Below are 16,872 nucleotides of genomic sequence, written 5' to 3'. Positions count from 1 at the left end.
TTTACAACTTGTCTGTAAGGTAAGATAATTACACCATCAACTGATACATAGACAGACAGGCAGAAAAAAGACATGGAAGCCAGCAGGACTAAAACATTATGCATTAAATTCAGAAACAAAGCGTATAATGAAAAACTCTATTTACTTTAAATGCCAAATGTAGTGAAAAATTGTACTTTACTGTTTTATATGAGTCATCGGTTTATGTAGACTTACCAGGGAGGACATAAAGAGAGACCACAAGTGCTGAATAAGCATGCAGATGATGTGGGTGGCCTTACCTAAACACCATACGCACACACACACACTTTTCCCACTGATCCCAATTCCATTCCAAGGGGTTGAATTCATGCAGCTCTGAAAACAGTCTGAGCACATGAGGGGGTGGATGGGGGGGTGTTGCTGGCCAAAGTAAACCAATATGAAAAAGATCCTCAGGCTTACAGAGAAGCATCTGGGGTAAATTAAGATTGATCAAAACCAGTGATGTTGTTTGACAGATAAACAATAACTACATTTACATTTATTCCTTTGGCAGATGCTTTTATCCAAAGCGACTTACAAGCAGTTTTATACAGTGGCACATTACTGCAGAGCAATCAGGGGTAAGGTGCCTTGCTCAAGGGCACTTCAGTCATGACCTGCTGGCACTGAGATTTGAACCAGTAAATGGCCTAAGAGTAAATTAAAATATCCTGGATGAAAAGACTAAGCAAATTATTGCTTGAAGGCAGCTGAAATAAATAAATAGGTGTTTTATTGTTTTTCGTAAGCATTAAATGAATGTATGCTAATACAGCAGTTCTCAAAGTGATGTCGGAGGGCATGCTTGCACAATATTTTAATGACTCCTCAGGTTTATTCAAATATCAAAATTTCGGGTTGGTACAAAATGGTAAATGTGGTTAAGGTATTTATTCAGACAAAACCAAAAGCTTACCAAAATTATTCATGTTTACAACAAAAGGGGGATAGTTGACCCAAAAATGAAAAATCATCATTGACTCACCCTCTTGTCATTTCAAACCTGTATGGCTTTCTTTCTTCTGCAGAACACAAAAGAAGATATTTTGAAGAATGTTGATTCTCCGCCGAATTGCGGTGGCAGCCATTGACTTGTATGGTATGGACACAAAACCAATGCAAGTGAATGGATGCCATCGCTGTTCGGTCAACAACATTTTTCATAATATCTTCTTTTGTGTTCTTTGGAAGAAAGAAAGCCATACAGGTTTGTCAAGACAAGAGGGTGAACTTTCACTTTAAAGTATAACCCTATATGAATTTGAGCAGTTATTTATATTTTATTGATTCATTGGACCAATCCTGCATGGGCCTTTTATTAAGCTGCTATGTGTAATTTTCTCGTAGCTGACTTTTGGTGTAGCCTAGAGTATTTTATACTATTTTTTAACATACAATATAACAACAATACAAAATAGTAGTATTCTATGATACAATGAATAAAAGATCATCAAGAAAGAAAAAAAACAGTGTGTAGGTCCAATGAGTGTAGTACACGAACGGAAAGCAACAGTTTTTTTCATGTCACTACAAATTGCTGGGCGAGTGAGACATCTTGTGGTGAGAATTAGTAAGTGCAGTCCGTTGATGACTAAGTTTATAAATGCTCGTGGCTGCGCTTAACATGTTTACACGTATGAATAATATTTTATTCAGAATCATTCAAAACATGCGTATTAAAAATGATTATTTTTGCTTAATGGAGCAAAAAATAGAAGACAGAACAGAAATGTAATAGTTGTTCTATTTATGAGTTGGTTCTATTTTGTAACTTGTTATATATCGTGCCATCTTTACACGGAATTGTGTCTAGCCATGTTTCTACCAATGCTTTATTGTCTCGCATTTAAAGGTCGCAAACCATAGAAATGATTTGCTTTCACTGCTTCTCACTGAAAAACCGTTTACGTAGAGGAGTAAAAAGATTGTTTATAACCAAGACATTTTCCTGGTTGCACATTTACTGCCCCTGAAAGTGATCTATTGGTGACACAAGCTCATTTTAAAAACATGAATCCTTGTGAACTTAAGGTAATGTGCCATGAGCTCATTTCGGGCTTTACATGTTGTCAACATTTTTTCTAAGCTTCTGACTGGCCAAAACGTCGAACTATTTATCTTTTTATCTGTTTTTAAGAATAATGTAGGCTATATATACGTAACATTTTAACATCAATTCAGAAAAAAACAGTTTGTGCAATGCTGAAAATAGAACTAAACAGGCAGATTTACTGCAGTTAAGTCAAGAGTAAATATAGTAAATATAAAGAGTTTTGTGTGTCATATTTGATTACTTTATATCAGCGGTCAACAGATGGCAGTATTTGCCCCTCCTTGATATTACAACAGGTAATACAAAGCTTCAAAAATAATTCTATATAAGGGCCGAATAATAGTGTTTTGCTTTATAGTTACCTACCGGTCAGCAATACAAATATAGAGCCTACCATTATGCTATTGTAAAAATACAAACGCATTAACGAAACAAAATGTCTAGCACATTTTTCCATACTATGTTAAGATTACATAAAAGAGGAAATTATTTTCCAACGACTAAGGAATTTATGAAAGAAACGAAATACTATTGCTGTGAGTTGTCTCGACAGAGGAAGTAAACTTGCGATGCTGGTTATTTATCCTACAGAACCGCTCATTTCTCCTACCAGGACAGAGAAAGACGCCAGTCCGCTTGACTGACGTTGCCGTCGTCCAATGAATTGAATGGATGTGTGCTAAACCTCCAATAACAGTAGAAAAAGGGCGGAGCTTTCTCGGAATAGCCTCTTCAATATTACGTCATGCGCAAACAGCTGGTCCTTTGCTAGACCTGAAAATGTGGGCAACCGTAGCGATATAAAATCACGTTCGTGCCGTCGGCGCGTAAACAGTCGGTTTATCACGATGTGGTGGCTGGACGGGGTTAGGACGGGAATGGGCCGCCTGGAGATCCTGTTGCTTGTTTACACCTTGCTCTGCTCTCTCGGAGGTGAGTCTTTCAGTGACGGCTCAAGTGTGTTGATGCAGTGGAGCTGTCCTTTGTGCTGGTGCTGAACTATTTCACAGTATGGCTTTCGTTAACGCTAGTGCACTTTGAAGAGATGCCGGCCGCGTAGCAGGTGGAACGCTCTTCTTTTCGCTGTTGTCTTTTTGACATGTAATGTTGTGCTATGCACATCGCCGAGAATAAAGCGAAGACCACAGCGTAGTATTCTGCAGGGATTCTTGAGAACATTCGCTTCTGAAGTGCGCGTGCTGGGTAATTCCGAGAAGTGGTTGGTTCTGCACACAGGGTCTTCTTATCGTGTTATAATATGGCCAAACTAAAAAGCAAAGTAAATGTGATAAACTATGATTCTTTTGGGAAATATGGTAACTCACCAGACTGCTGCATTATCAATCGTTTCTCACGCCCCTCGTGTATACGCTCTGTACTGTTTTAATTAAACGTTGTTGAAGCCAATATGCAGTTTTTAGTTTCCCCGTCATTCACCAAGAATAAACGTGTTCGCCAAAGCGCATCACTTGCCTTCGGGAAATATGCAGGCCAATTATCCAGTTATTGCTTTTTAATGTCAGTATGTAAGTTTAGTGTCTTACCTCTAGTCATCAAATGCTTGATAGCGCTTAAAGAGAAGCGAGCTGTTTCTTGTTTATCTTGAGACGGTGTGCATTTGTAGATCACATCGATAAGGAAGTTAATCTGTCTGCCAGAGCAAGACAATACCTGCGTTCGCCTTCCTGAAAGCGCATCTGATGGATTGTGTGCTTTACATTCTTTTCCGTGTCAGACGCACTTGATCTCCGAGACTGAGATGAAAGCTCGACCGTCTATTTTTATCCCATTCACACTCGATTTTGTTCTCTATAACAAAAATGATCGCATTTAAATAGCTAATTTTCATTTCTTAATAACAAACAACAATAACTGAAAAGGCTATACTTGTTGTCGGCAATGTTTCTTAGGCAATGTATTTGTTGCCTAAGAAATTTAAATCAAACTCCTTGCAGACACAGAGTGTGTTTTTTAAACCTTTTGACCTCATTGTTCACTACAGTGCATTGAGCTTTATTCGTCACAGCAATATTCTGTTGTTTTATTTCCCATGTTCTTGTTTCTAATGAGATTTATATGAAACAAAATCAAAACATCGCATGATATATGTAACAAGGAGCTATGCCAGTCACAGGACTTTGCTGAAGGCTCGCATTGATCACATTATTGACGTAAGGAAGGACCGGAATGAACAAAGGAGCAAGACCAATGAGCCATATAGTCTCATGGGAGTGTGAGTAAGAGCAGACCAAAGAAAACAGTTCAATGTGACAGACATAGACAAAGAGCTGGACTGTGACTGTGGAAGAAAGAGAGGACTGCCTCAGCTGATCTATCTATCTATCTATCTATCTATCTATCTATCTATCTATCTATCTATCTATCTATCTATCTATCTATCTATCTATCTATCTATCTATCTATCTATCTATCTATCTATCTATCTATCTATCTATCTATCTATCTATCTATCTATCTATCTATCTCTCTATCTATCTCTCTATCTCTCTCTCTCTCTCTCTCTCTCTCTCTCTCTCTCTCTCTCTCTCTCTCTCTATCTATCTATCTATCATCCACCCATCCATCCATCCATCCATCCATCCATCCATCCATCCATCCATCCATCCATCCATCCATCCATCCATCCATCCATCCATCCACTGTGTGACACAGTGATGTAAAAATATTCCTTCACCTTGTTAGTGCTTTAGGTGTGAGAGTGACATTTATGTTACGTAAAGCATAGCATGCCTGAGAGGCCAGATACATGGCCCGTGAAGGGATGCTTTGCATTGAGTGGTTGTACATTACTTAACACTTACGTTTACTGTGTGAGTAGGCGGTGTGTTATTATTGAATTTAACTCAGTTAAAGTGATGAGGATGACAGCAGTTGTTGTGGCAGCAGCACCTTTTGATCTGTGCCAGCAGATATAGTTTAAGTGAATGATGATTTGAGAATAACTTTTGTTGTGCAATTGATAGAGAGACAGTACTTTGACTGTGTGAACGCAGGCAAAGAATAACGTCTCTACATATTTCGTTTTTGTGCAACGTTTTGTATGACTTTAAAATCCCACAAAGATTTCGAGATCACAAATTATTATTTTAGCTAAGCGTCGCCGATATTGTAATAACCCAAAACGATCTCTGCAGTTTCATCAACTTTTTGAGGTCTACGGCCGTGCAGCATCGCATATCGAGTTTATGCTGGATTCACACTAGCGGTGGAATTGCCGCGCGGCAGCCGCCTTTAAACAGATGTGGCTGCCGCTGACATTCACACAAAGATAAAATATTTGTATCTTTGGCTGCGCATGCCGCACAGAGCCGTGCGCGCGGAAGTTGAAGGATTTTAGATGCACAAGCACCCGCGTTGCTGCTTACCGCTTGTTTCCCTGTGGAAATGAACTGGACAGATGTGACGGCCGTGTACTGTGTGAATCCAGCATTACTCGTGAGCGAGTCCGAAATCAATTAAAACGCTGGAATAAGAACGGCGCCACAATAACCCCCGCGGGGAGATTTAGGGCTTCATTACTTTGCGCAGTCCGATGAACGCTCGTCATTGCTTTCTGACTGATGCGACGCCATCGCATAATTCAATATGCGCAGCACCGAGCTACTAATCTAGAAGTCTTTAATGGAAGTCTGGTATTGTGATGTCTAAATTGTACACGGGCTGAAAGTTCTTAAGATGGTTGATAAATGGGAGTTAGAACCGTGGCTGAGTAATGATGGGAAAGGGCTGGAAGTCAGCAAAAAATAACATGGATGATATCATTTTTCATAAACAGTATGTGTACCCCTGCATAAACTTTTATTTATACAAAATAAAAAGCATATGTGGGTAGTTGACAAATAATCTGTACATGTGTCCTATGACAGCAAGAAAAAATTATAAATTAAGAAAATGCTTTATATTATAAATGTTGATAATTTAAATAACATATTAATAACTGTGTTCAAATTGATTTGCTTCAACACAATACGACACATTTTCCGTGTTCAGATTCACTTTCAGTTTTTCTCTCTTTGTCTCTTTTCTGTTCGGACATCTTGTGTATGGGACTAACATTTCTCTTTATTGAGAATAACAATGATCTTCATTTGTCTTTAATGTATTGACGATAAATTGCTGTTCAAAAACACTGAACAACAGTAATGATGTGTCTCCTGAATGCAAGGCAAAAACTAATTAAATTTGCTGAATGAAACAAAAAATGTACACACAAGCGGGTTTGGTTTCAATGTGCATTTGGTAAACAGCAAAGTCTCCTAAAGCCTGGCACACAGCTGATGGCTCTGCGATGACTTTAATTAAGTCGTAGCTAATAAAGATTTCTTGTAATTTGCTGATTTTCATTTGCTTCACAGCTTTAGTCCCAGTGCAGTGAGGGTAAAACAGGTGCCAAAAATGAGGGATCACTGGTATAAGAACAGACATTTTCCATGGGCCATCAGAAACCTTGAGAGTGTGAGATCAGAAATTCATCCCTTTCAATATTATTAAGCAAAAATGAATAATTATGAATTTATGATCACTGTGCTTAAATTCAGGCCAGGTTAGCTCTGTCTAGAATCCTAGAACATATAGCTGACAGCTCTAAAGGTCAGCCTGACAGTGAAAATAATGATCGGCTTCAGTAAAAAATCCATTAAGAAAATAAATGTGAATATTGTGTACAAAATGTCATTAAAAAATATTTTTGCAAGGAAATTATATTCTTTGAATAATGCTGTCATCGACATACAGTATACAGAATAATTGACCTTGTCATGTTACATTATTGCACGGGTACCTTTCCGTTACTGTTCACACACGCAACAGAGTTCTGATACATGTTTGTATAGAAGCCCTTGTTAAAAAGAACCCATCAATTGCGGAGTGAGAGAAAATGATAATTCTCAGATCTTTTTGCTTGCTGCTTCTCTGCATTTTAATGGCTGTCAAGGAGCGCAGTAGGTAATTGATGAAGCTGAAGACGTTTTTTGAAGATGACAGTTTTATGACTTGGACTTTATTTTATCTGCATCAGATGCCCTGTTTGTCATTCATTTCGTTTGTCATTACTGCCAAGCTATCCGTGCCATGAATCACTTGCTAGGTTCGCAAAAACACTGAAAACCAAAAACGTATTACGTACGTTAACTGACACCGATGGTGCTTGAGCAAGTGAGATCTCTTGAAATGCTTATCAAGTTGTTACATACAGGAGGACAAAATATGATTGATTGCATTTCTTTTGAGTTCCCCATTTTGATGCAGTGCGTTTGTTCAATATTCTTATTTCTTTTGTTGGAACGAGAACACATAAGGTGTGATGTTCCCGCATGCGCTACATGGAGGCTTGTGTTATTCTCCTGAGGGCTGTTCTGTTGGCCTCTGCTCCTCTCGGTGTGATTTTTGGCATCAGGGCCACTTTGCTAATTGCACTCAGCTCGGTGCATCCGTTTCCTTACTGAGTCGCCAACTGCTACCAGGGGAAAAAAGCTCTTCATTTCTCATCAGGATCTCTTCTGCTCGCTTATTCACTCGCGCGCACGCTCTCCACAGCATCATCCTCCAATTCACGGGGCACGCCGCGAAAGGTTACCGCGACACATTTCTCTCATCCTCGAGCAAACATTAATTAGTGGAACTGAATGGAGAGGAAACTTCTTGCTTTGAATCTCAAAGAATCTGTTCTTGATTACAGAGCGCGTCGGGAAAAATTGATAGACTGTTAACAAGCGGTTTTGCCTCCAGAAAACCAGCGCTAGGGGAAATTCCGATTTGAGTGAGTTGGGTTTTTGTGATTTCCGTTCGGTTCTTCTTGTTTCCGATGAGAAGGATTGATGGGATTTAGGGGCGATCATGAGCCATTAGGAGCACTAATCCACAAGTAATCCAGCACCAGCCAAACTAAAGTTTCCTCTGGGATCCTTGTGATCGTTCTTGGTGGGGAAAAGTGCGCACCTGCTTTTGATGTGTAAACGGACGGAATGAGAGAAGAATATACTGTCGATGTGTCTGAGCTTAAAGGGATAGTCATGAATTACTCACCCTATAGTTGTTCCAAACCTGTAAACATTTTTTTGTTCTGATGAATTCACAGAAAGATAGTAGGAAGAACGCCTATAACCAGACAGATTTGTCTGTTTGACTACCATAGTAGGACATAATAAAAGTTCCCCAGAACTGTTTGCTGTCCTACATTCTTCAAAGTATCTTCTTTTGCATTCAACAGAACAAAAAACATTGTTTTTCCTACTATGGTAGGCAACGGGGTCCAAGAACTATTCGATTATAAGCATCTTCCAAATATCAACAATATAAATAAATGTATGCAGATTTGGAACAACTCAAAGATAAGTAAATAAATGATGATACATGATTTTTGGGTGAACTATCCCTTTAATAATGAAACGGGTGCTGCCACTCTTTTATTAAGACTTCTGCAAACAACATCTCTTCTCAGAAAGAAAGTGAGAGATAAATGAAGAGAGAATGTTCATGAATGCTAAGAGAGTGACACGGACAGGAAGGAGAAACAGAGAGAGGCAGAGCAAGAAAAGCGAGAAAGCGAGGCTGACAGCTGCTTTGCCCGCGGCCATCCTGAACGGCTGGTTGCAGAGAAGCCGGTTTGCACAACCGAGGCTTGACAGACAAAATTGCGGGCAGATAGTCCGAATACTTGAAGGGATGGGGACGAATCACTCAGAGCGGAAAAGAAAATGGAGAAACTTTTCTGCCGCCTATGCTCGCACAGTAACAACATCATTCATCATACATCTTATTATCATGAATTATTATCAACGCACTAGAGGCCCATTAGCTTTAGGCTCACAGAGGGGATTCCTATACACAGTCACAGAGCTGCTGCACTCTGTGTGTGTGTGTAGGAGAGGGTGCCAAGTCTGTCTTTGTTGTGTCTTTTTGAGGAGGGTGTTGAGCTTATTTCCATCAGGCCTAGGCAGGGCACTGACATCTCCTCTTCTCTCCTTCTGTTTTGATTGCTTATGCAATGCCCATGCGTCACATGGATTTTCTGCTGCAGCCTTTTAAAAGGGCAATTCATAATGTCTGAAACAGCCCCACAAGGGCCTTCTGAACTAGCCTTGTGTTAACATATAGGCAGACCTGCCATAAAAATATATGCGAGTATTGAAATGTTTTATCGCTGTAATGCGATACTTGTCATACTGATTACAGATGCATCATTTATGATGCTTAAAGCTAAAAATGAGAAAAAAAATACTTCTTTCTAAAAGATTTAGTAATGTACATTTATCTTGATCTCTCTCTCTTTAAGCTTTGCTTTCTATAAATGCTAATATTTTAACTACCGTCCTCGGAGCAGTGGTTCTCAGCTTGTGAGACCTAAAAAAAGTTTCTAAATACATTTATATATTCTGCTTACCATAACAATCCTGCATATTAACAATAAAAAAATAAATAGGCTTATACATTTTTAATGGAAAGACAAAATACTTTTCATATCTTGTGCTGTTGATATCAAAGGTTATGCATGTCTACTCAGAATCCATGGCTGCAAATGCATATGTCAGACAGTAGCCGAATTAATCCGATGCCAGCATGGACGGGTTCTTTATGAACCATGAGCAAAGCTACTCAAGGTGAAACCCATCACGACGTAGAATACATAAAATAGGGGTTTACTTTCAGCGTTGATTAATTCGTTTTTTGTGGCTGCTGTAGATATGACTTAAATAGAAATGTAATATTTCAGCCTATATCAAGTTAATGTTACATGGTTTGGTAATAAATTGATGAGTAATATTAATATATTTTACTTTATTTGATGATAATTTAGATTAAAAACATTTTCACTTGTGCATCTAAAGCAGTATTGGTACTGTTTTGGTTCCATGGTGTAAAATCTTAATCGTTACTTAAATGAGTTTTACAATTACTTCTTCTAAATATATTTCCTTTAAAACAAGATGAAAAGTCTAATTCATCTAGTCTTTTTAAAAAATACATTTAATCCATACATCTTAAAGCAGATCCAACCAGACTTTTGAACCTGTGTTGCCTGTTTGCGCTGCAGTCGATGTAGGTCTCTATTCAGCAGATGATGCCCTGAATGATTCATGACCTGAGTAGACTACGGGGGGGCACCTGGGCACGAGGAAACTCCCCTAAGGGGGTCTGCATGTGTCAAAAGAAGGCAAAAGAAGAAATCAATAGGGGGAAGATTTCTTTAGACTCCGAGCATTAGATCCGAGTGCACTGACTGCATCAGATGAAAATCAAAGGGAACGTAAGGATTGACATTTAGAAATGATAAATCTAAGAAGAGGCTCTAACAAAAAAGATGAGAACAGGTATTTTAACAATAAAATGGGTTAATTGTGTATTTAAGTGTTAGAGAACAGAATAAAATTTTATTAATATTGTTAGAATTATATCTTTAGTCATACTAGAACGCATTGATTTCTATATTACACAAGCATTTTTATTCCTATATTAAAACATATAGCTATATTAAAACTGTGGCCTTCTTTTTATAATGAGTATGGCTACAGTGGATGTGCAACTTTCAATGTTAAAATTTTCATCCCATTTCATAGCATTTGAATATTGAATGATTCAAGTGCTTGGGTATTTTGCACACTCTGCTAGTCACACAATCTTCAATCAGCCAATAACACATACACACAGCGTACACTCAGAACAGCCAGACCCAGCAGGTGAAGCGTTCTCCAATCTCCAGTCCTCGCTGACACCTCGTTTCATGGGCTCTCTGAGTGCTCTCTCAATTGCTCCTACCTGATCCTACGTCTCCATTTTCACCCTTGCTAACATTAATATTAAAACCTCACATCGTCTTTATTACGATCTTTTACCTTTCAGCAAGGCCACACCGAACTCTCGCTGCTACTCTGCCAAGAAGCTGAAATTGGCTCTCGGTCTTTGCCCTGGGTCCTGTCAGGTGCAATATGCCAAACGCCAGAGACAAGGCTTCAATTTTGGCAGGAGTAAATGAGCCTGGCAGGACTGGTCTTTTTATAGGTTTGACGCATAAAGAGTGAACATTAAAGAGCAAATCCTTCATCTGTGAGTTTGCAATTGAAACAATGCTAACAGGCTTTTATAAATGGCTATTCGTACGGCTAACGTCTAAATGGCTAAAAGGAAAATACTGTTGAGAGCCAGTGTACTATTACACAGTGTCATATTGCTATAAAGTGTTTCTTATTTAAAATCTTGTTTATATCTACCTTTTTTAGATAGTTTGCATGTTTGATTAAAGTATACATTTATTCAAAACATTTGAATATTTTTTTATTGTTATTTTTTATAATTTTCTTACCCATAAATATACCTACAATTTTATGGAATTTTACTGTTCTTTAAATGTGGAAAAACGTCAACAAAAAAAAAAGTTTTGAACGCTTCAAAACTCTTATTTTATGGTATTGTACTGGCGCCTAAATTACAATTTGTTTTAATAAGATTTCTATCTCAAATAACTAAATAACTAATAACAAAATGTATGATTCAAAATACCATCTCATTGGTACTATTTGCTTTCGAGCCAGTGATGTTAGATTTGTTGGTGGGGTTAGGGGAAGGGCTACAATATGTCGTTTATAATCGTATTCATAGTGTGCCAATGGATATGAATAAGCCAGCTCGTATAACAATTGAGATGCAAAATCGTAAAATCCTGCGTACTTCATTTTTTCAAGTTTTCTGTGGTGCAAAATATGAATAGTCTTTTTGTTGCTATTCTTTTCTACATATTGAACAATACAATGAACAGGGCTAATCCAATGCAAGTAAAGTCAGATAGGCTTTAATCAATGGATGAGGGTGAGTTTTCACTTTTGAGTGAACTACAGTATCCTTTATTGAATATGAATTTTTATTGTGGACGTGCATTCAGTTTCTCACATCATGCTACATAATAAAGTAAACTAATAGACAATTTTTTCATTAAAGCATAACCATGGATCAAACAAAATAAGTCCCACAACAGAGATCAATGTGACCCCTGGGCCATTAATCTGCAGACAGGATATCTCTTGGCTCTGGAGTGTCAGTGGGTGTCCTTCTGTCCCTGCAGCTTTAGAACATATTACAGCCATCATACCACCTCTGACAGATCTGCGTCTGAAGTCATAGAGTTGAAAGCCTCTGGAAAATAACCAAAAGAAATATCCCTTGTAGTCATCAAATTATGTTATAATGTTATAAAATGCCTAATGACCTGCTCTGAACCCTTATAAAATTATTCGCCGACCTTCCTCTTGGGAGCTACATAATTGGATTACTTTTCACCCCCATCATCTGCTTCTCATTTCTGTGAAAAACCCCTGTCCTTCATTATCTCACATTTTATCTTTTACTCGCTGTTACCTTGTAATTTTATTAGATAAGTGTGCTCATCTTTCTTGATGGCCACTGGCGGTTTCATCCACATAGCTCTAAACACATCACGAGTGCCTGAAAAACGCCACTGTGAAAAACTGCACTTTTACAGAAAATGGAGAGACATTAGGAAATTGAGCATGATCGGTTCTAACAGCTGCCACTCATCCAAAATCAGTACTGCTGATGAAATGCTCTGATTAAAATAAAATAAAAGCATACAATATACAGTATAACCGCAACTTTAAGTTTAAAGTTTAGTGAAATGTTTTAATGTACTTTCCACATACTTAAAATGTATCAAGTAAAATAGATTTTATCAATATTGTTTGTTTATATATATATATATATATATATGTACATTTTTACCAATGGTATAACAAGAAAAAATTGTATTCATTATAAAAATAATCAGGAGCACACAAGGAGTCACGGAGACTAGGGGAAGCTCGGAGGTAGGTCTGGGGACACAAAATGTTGCTGAAGAGGGCATAAGCGTCTGGTACTTCCACAGATCGCTTCTAAATGGGACTTTCTATGGAGGTGGAGGTCTCGAGGACGAGTAAGCATTGCAGGAGGAAGTCGTTGCAATCCTCCGCCGAGCCACAGTAGGGCGCCAGGTGGACCATGGATGGGCGTAAAGTGGGGTAGCCGATGCAGTAGTGATGGGTGATGGAGCTGGTGCAGTTGTTGGACTCGGTGTGGATGTGAGAACCCGTCGAAGGGAATCCACCAGCTCCTGGAACGGATCTGCACCTGCCTGGCTGTGTTGTTAAGGTCCGTGTGGCAGGTCCATTCTGATGCCAGACAGATTCCGCCCACTGGAGCGATCGACCTGTTAACAATGACAACATAAAGGAGATTTTAGCTTGAGGGCGATTGAGCATTGCAGGAGGAAGCCATTGCAATTCTCCGCCGAGCCATGACTGAGACAATGAGACTGGCCTGAAGCGGGGGAAACGATGTAGCGGTGACTGGCGATGGAGCTGGGAATCCACCAGCTCCTAGAATGGATCCGCACCTGCCTGGCTGATGTTGTTAGGGTCAGGTCTTCTGTAACGGAACAGAGACTCGGAGCACAGTAGTAAAAGCCAAACAGGTGAATTTATTGAGGTGGATATGAACAGTGGCTGGTAAGTATTATCAAACTTGGGTTCTTGAAGATCCTGCAGGAGAATTACAGTGCTGGTGGATGACTGAGACGGTGACTGTGGAAGTGATGAGTAGAATGGAACACTGAGAAGACTTGGAAACGTAGCAGCACACAAGGAGACACGAAGACTAGGGCAAGCTTTGAGGTAGGTAATCCATAAGGTAAGTAACAGGTAGCAAAACTTTAGAGTCCTTTCAAGACCAGAGTAGTGTATTGCTCTGTGTGGTGATTGCCGGATTGGCTGCATGTGTGCTCAGTTGAGATCGTGAAATTGGCGTGTCCGTGACAGCCCCCCTAAAATAAATGGTGTTTAATATAGTAAAAATAACCTCCTTGTAACATTTATGAATGGAGCAAACAATTGTTGCTTAATTTCTTATGGCTGTGTGTCAAATGTAACATTGGTCTTCAATTTATCGCCCAGTCTTAAAATTTATAATACAGCAAATGCTGCAATTCTAATATAGAAATTACAGGAAACATGTGAACACACATGACAAGCTCCAACAGCTGCCACTTTTTAGAAAAAGATCATAATGGCGACCTTGAAATCTTTAAAAAGCAGGCTGAGAGCTTTTCCCCCAGAGTGAATGATCATGCAAACTTTATTAGATGAAACGCTGGAATATTAAAACTGATTGTTCCATAAAGTTTATTTACAGAGCACTGAGTCAACGCCAGTGCTTAACATAAAATCAAATTTACCCTTGGTTTTACACCAGCTTTGAGAGCACTTACCACTGTGTGCTCTGCGTCGTCTACCCCTTGCACAACACATGCCTTAATGAATCACTTTACCATTACGTATAAAATATGGTCCCGTGCCGATCTGCAGTAATCCTTTAGGGTCTTAAAAGATGTTGTGTCGTATGGACAAATCAATATATCCTCACCTCCATTTTTAAAGTGCTGCATACGCAGACTTTCACCCTGCACATGTACTATATTTACAGTAATGAATAACTAAATCTTAACCTTTCTTTCGCAACTGATTTTGTTATTGCTGAATGTAGGAGATGCAGGCTTGGGTCGAGTATCTTTTTTGTCTAACAAAAACACAGAGGCTTTGAAGTAAATTAAAAAGCAAGCGTTCTTCTCTGTATTAGAGATATTGCGGCTGGTCTTTTCAAAGAAAGAAAAGCTCTTTTTTTATCCCTGCACAGCTTTCCCTGTCAAAACACTGTAAAAAGGAATGTTGCGGTTACATCTAAACACGGAAACATAAATCTGACCTCTGCTCAAAGCCGTGACACGCTTTTCGCACTTCTACAGAGGCACTGACTCTTGATATGTCACAGAAAAAGCCCTTTTCCATCTTGTCAACTCCTCCATGTTTTCCAATGCCCTTATCTTTACCTCTCACTCTCTCTGTCTTTTAACTAAGGCTATATATCACCACATCAATTCTGAGCAGGTTGCCATGCAACACAAAGGCAAGTAAGGTTCCTCTATGTATAAGGCTTTGAGAAACAGCCAATGAATGAAGTGCAGATTCAGAGACTTCTAGCAACTCGATATAAATGATGTGTTGCAGTCTGAGGCAAAAGCTTTTTCTGTTAGGTCTGCTTAGTGAACATTGAAAAGGTGATAAGAAGCTGTGAGGGTGCTATGCATTGGCCTGTTTATTTATTTTCTTGATGTTTTCTAACTATATCGAATAACAGTGATTCAGAAAATTGTTCTCACAATGACTTCACTCACAAAGAATTTCCAAAAGATACAAATAAAGTGTAAATAGGCCTACTATTAAGGATCTATACAAATTGTATAGCTACGCTACATGTAGAAAAGATATGTTTGATTTCAACTCGATTTTGACATGTATAGCAAAGACCTCTGTATAGACTAGAGTAATTGGGTAGGCAATATTTCATTTTATCTTCTTAGAATTAAGAACTACTTTTGCAAATATAAATAGCAAAGGTCATCAGCTGCTAGCCTAAGGAGGTTAGCCATGCTAAGGCAGGAGGTCCATCAATTATTCTTAGATCAATTATTTATAAAAGAAAGTCGAACAAAATAGAATCAAATTCAAACAAAGCTAAAGTTAAGAAGCCAAAGTAATGCATTATAATGCTTATTTTAATGGCTTTTTCATGTAAACATCATAATCATGGATGGAAAACTTTACAATAAGATCTTACATAAGCTAAACACAAAATTACACTGCATAGCATATTAGTACCCCGTTCTTAGTCGTTGTTAATGTTAATTAATACAAATTAAATATTCATGTTAATGTATTAACATTAAGTATAATGTTAACTTTTACAACATCTGATTTTCCATTCGATATATTTGGTATTCTAATATAGAAATTAGGGCTGTGAAATGATTAATCGTGATTAATCAAATCCAGAACAAATGTTTGTGTTTGCATAATATAATATAATATAATATGATATGATATGATATGATATGATATAATATATTATAATATAATATAAGGGGGTCAGCTGTGGCCTAATGGTTAGAGCGTTGGGCTTGGGCTTGTGATCAGAAGGTTGCTGGTTCTAATCTCAGTGCCAGCAGGTCATGACTGAAGGGCCCTTGAGCAAGACACCTTACCCCTGATTGCTCTGCAGTAATGTGCCACTGTATAAAACTACTTGTAAGTCGCTTTGGATAAAAGCGTCTGCCAAATGAATAAATGTAAATGTAAATGTAAATATAATATATAATATAATATGATCATATATCATATATCATATATCATACCATACCATACCATATTGTGAATATAAATTAATTTATAAACACATATATATATATAAATATATTTTGGAAATACTTTTTGGAAAAGTATTTATTTATATTTATCAGTCATTATAATTAAATAGAATAATTATATACACATGGTTATTCATTTGAGATTTTTCTTAAATATGCATGTATGTGTATATTTTTATATGTTATATGTGTATCCTGAACATCACTTGTCGCATGATATAGGAACTTTTAACTATTCAGAATTCATTATTAATAATGGTTGTAATGCAAAACCGTATCTTTCACAAGCTGAGAAACTCTTTGTTCTATCAGCGCATATACATAGACATTTTCATCCTTCTGTTTATTTATTTGGATTATTTATTTATTCAATGTAGTCTTCTCTAGGATGCAGAAAAGTCAGTCTTTGTTGTCATTCTATAATAAGCAAATATGCTTTCTTTGCCTTCAGAATAGAACAGTCTGAATAATTCAAATGGGACAAGAAGGTAGCACTGATTTATGGTCCTTTCCTAAACAGTATGCAGTGAAA

At 38.0% G+C, this 16,872-nt stretch overlaps 1 protein-coding gene across 1 annotated transcript in view; it reads left to right on the top strand.

The window, feature by feature from the left end:
• The first annotated feature begins 2,832 nt into the window (after positions 1-2,832).
• Positions 2,833-16,872, top strand: part of tmem8b (transmembrane protein 8B) — a 123,584-nt gene continuing 109,544 nt past the window's right edge. The window contains exon 1 of the mRNA XM_079477871.1: positions 2,833-3,010. Coding sequence (XP_079333997.1) covers positions 2,926-3,010 — 85 coding nt within the window. The 5' untranslated portion in view covers positions 2,833-2,925. The remainder of the gene's footprint in view (positions 3,011-16,872) is intronic.

Source organism: Barbatula barbatula (assembly GCF_947034865.1).
Source record: "Barbatula barbatula genome assembly, chromosome: 2".
Lineage (NCBI taxonomy): Eukaryota > Metazoa > Chordata > Actinopteri > Cypriniformes > Nemacheilidae > Barbatula > Barbatula barbatula.
The sequence above is the reverse complement of the archived record's forward strand: the minus strand, read 5'-3'. Positions and strand labels throughout refer to the sequence as shown.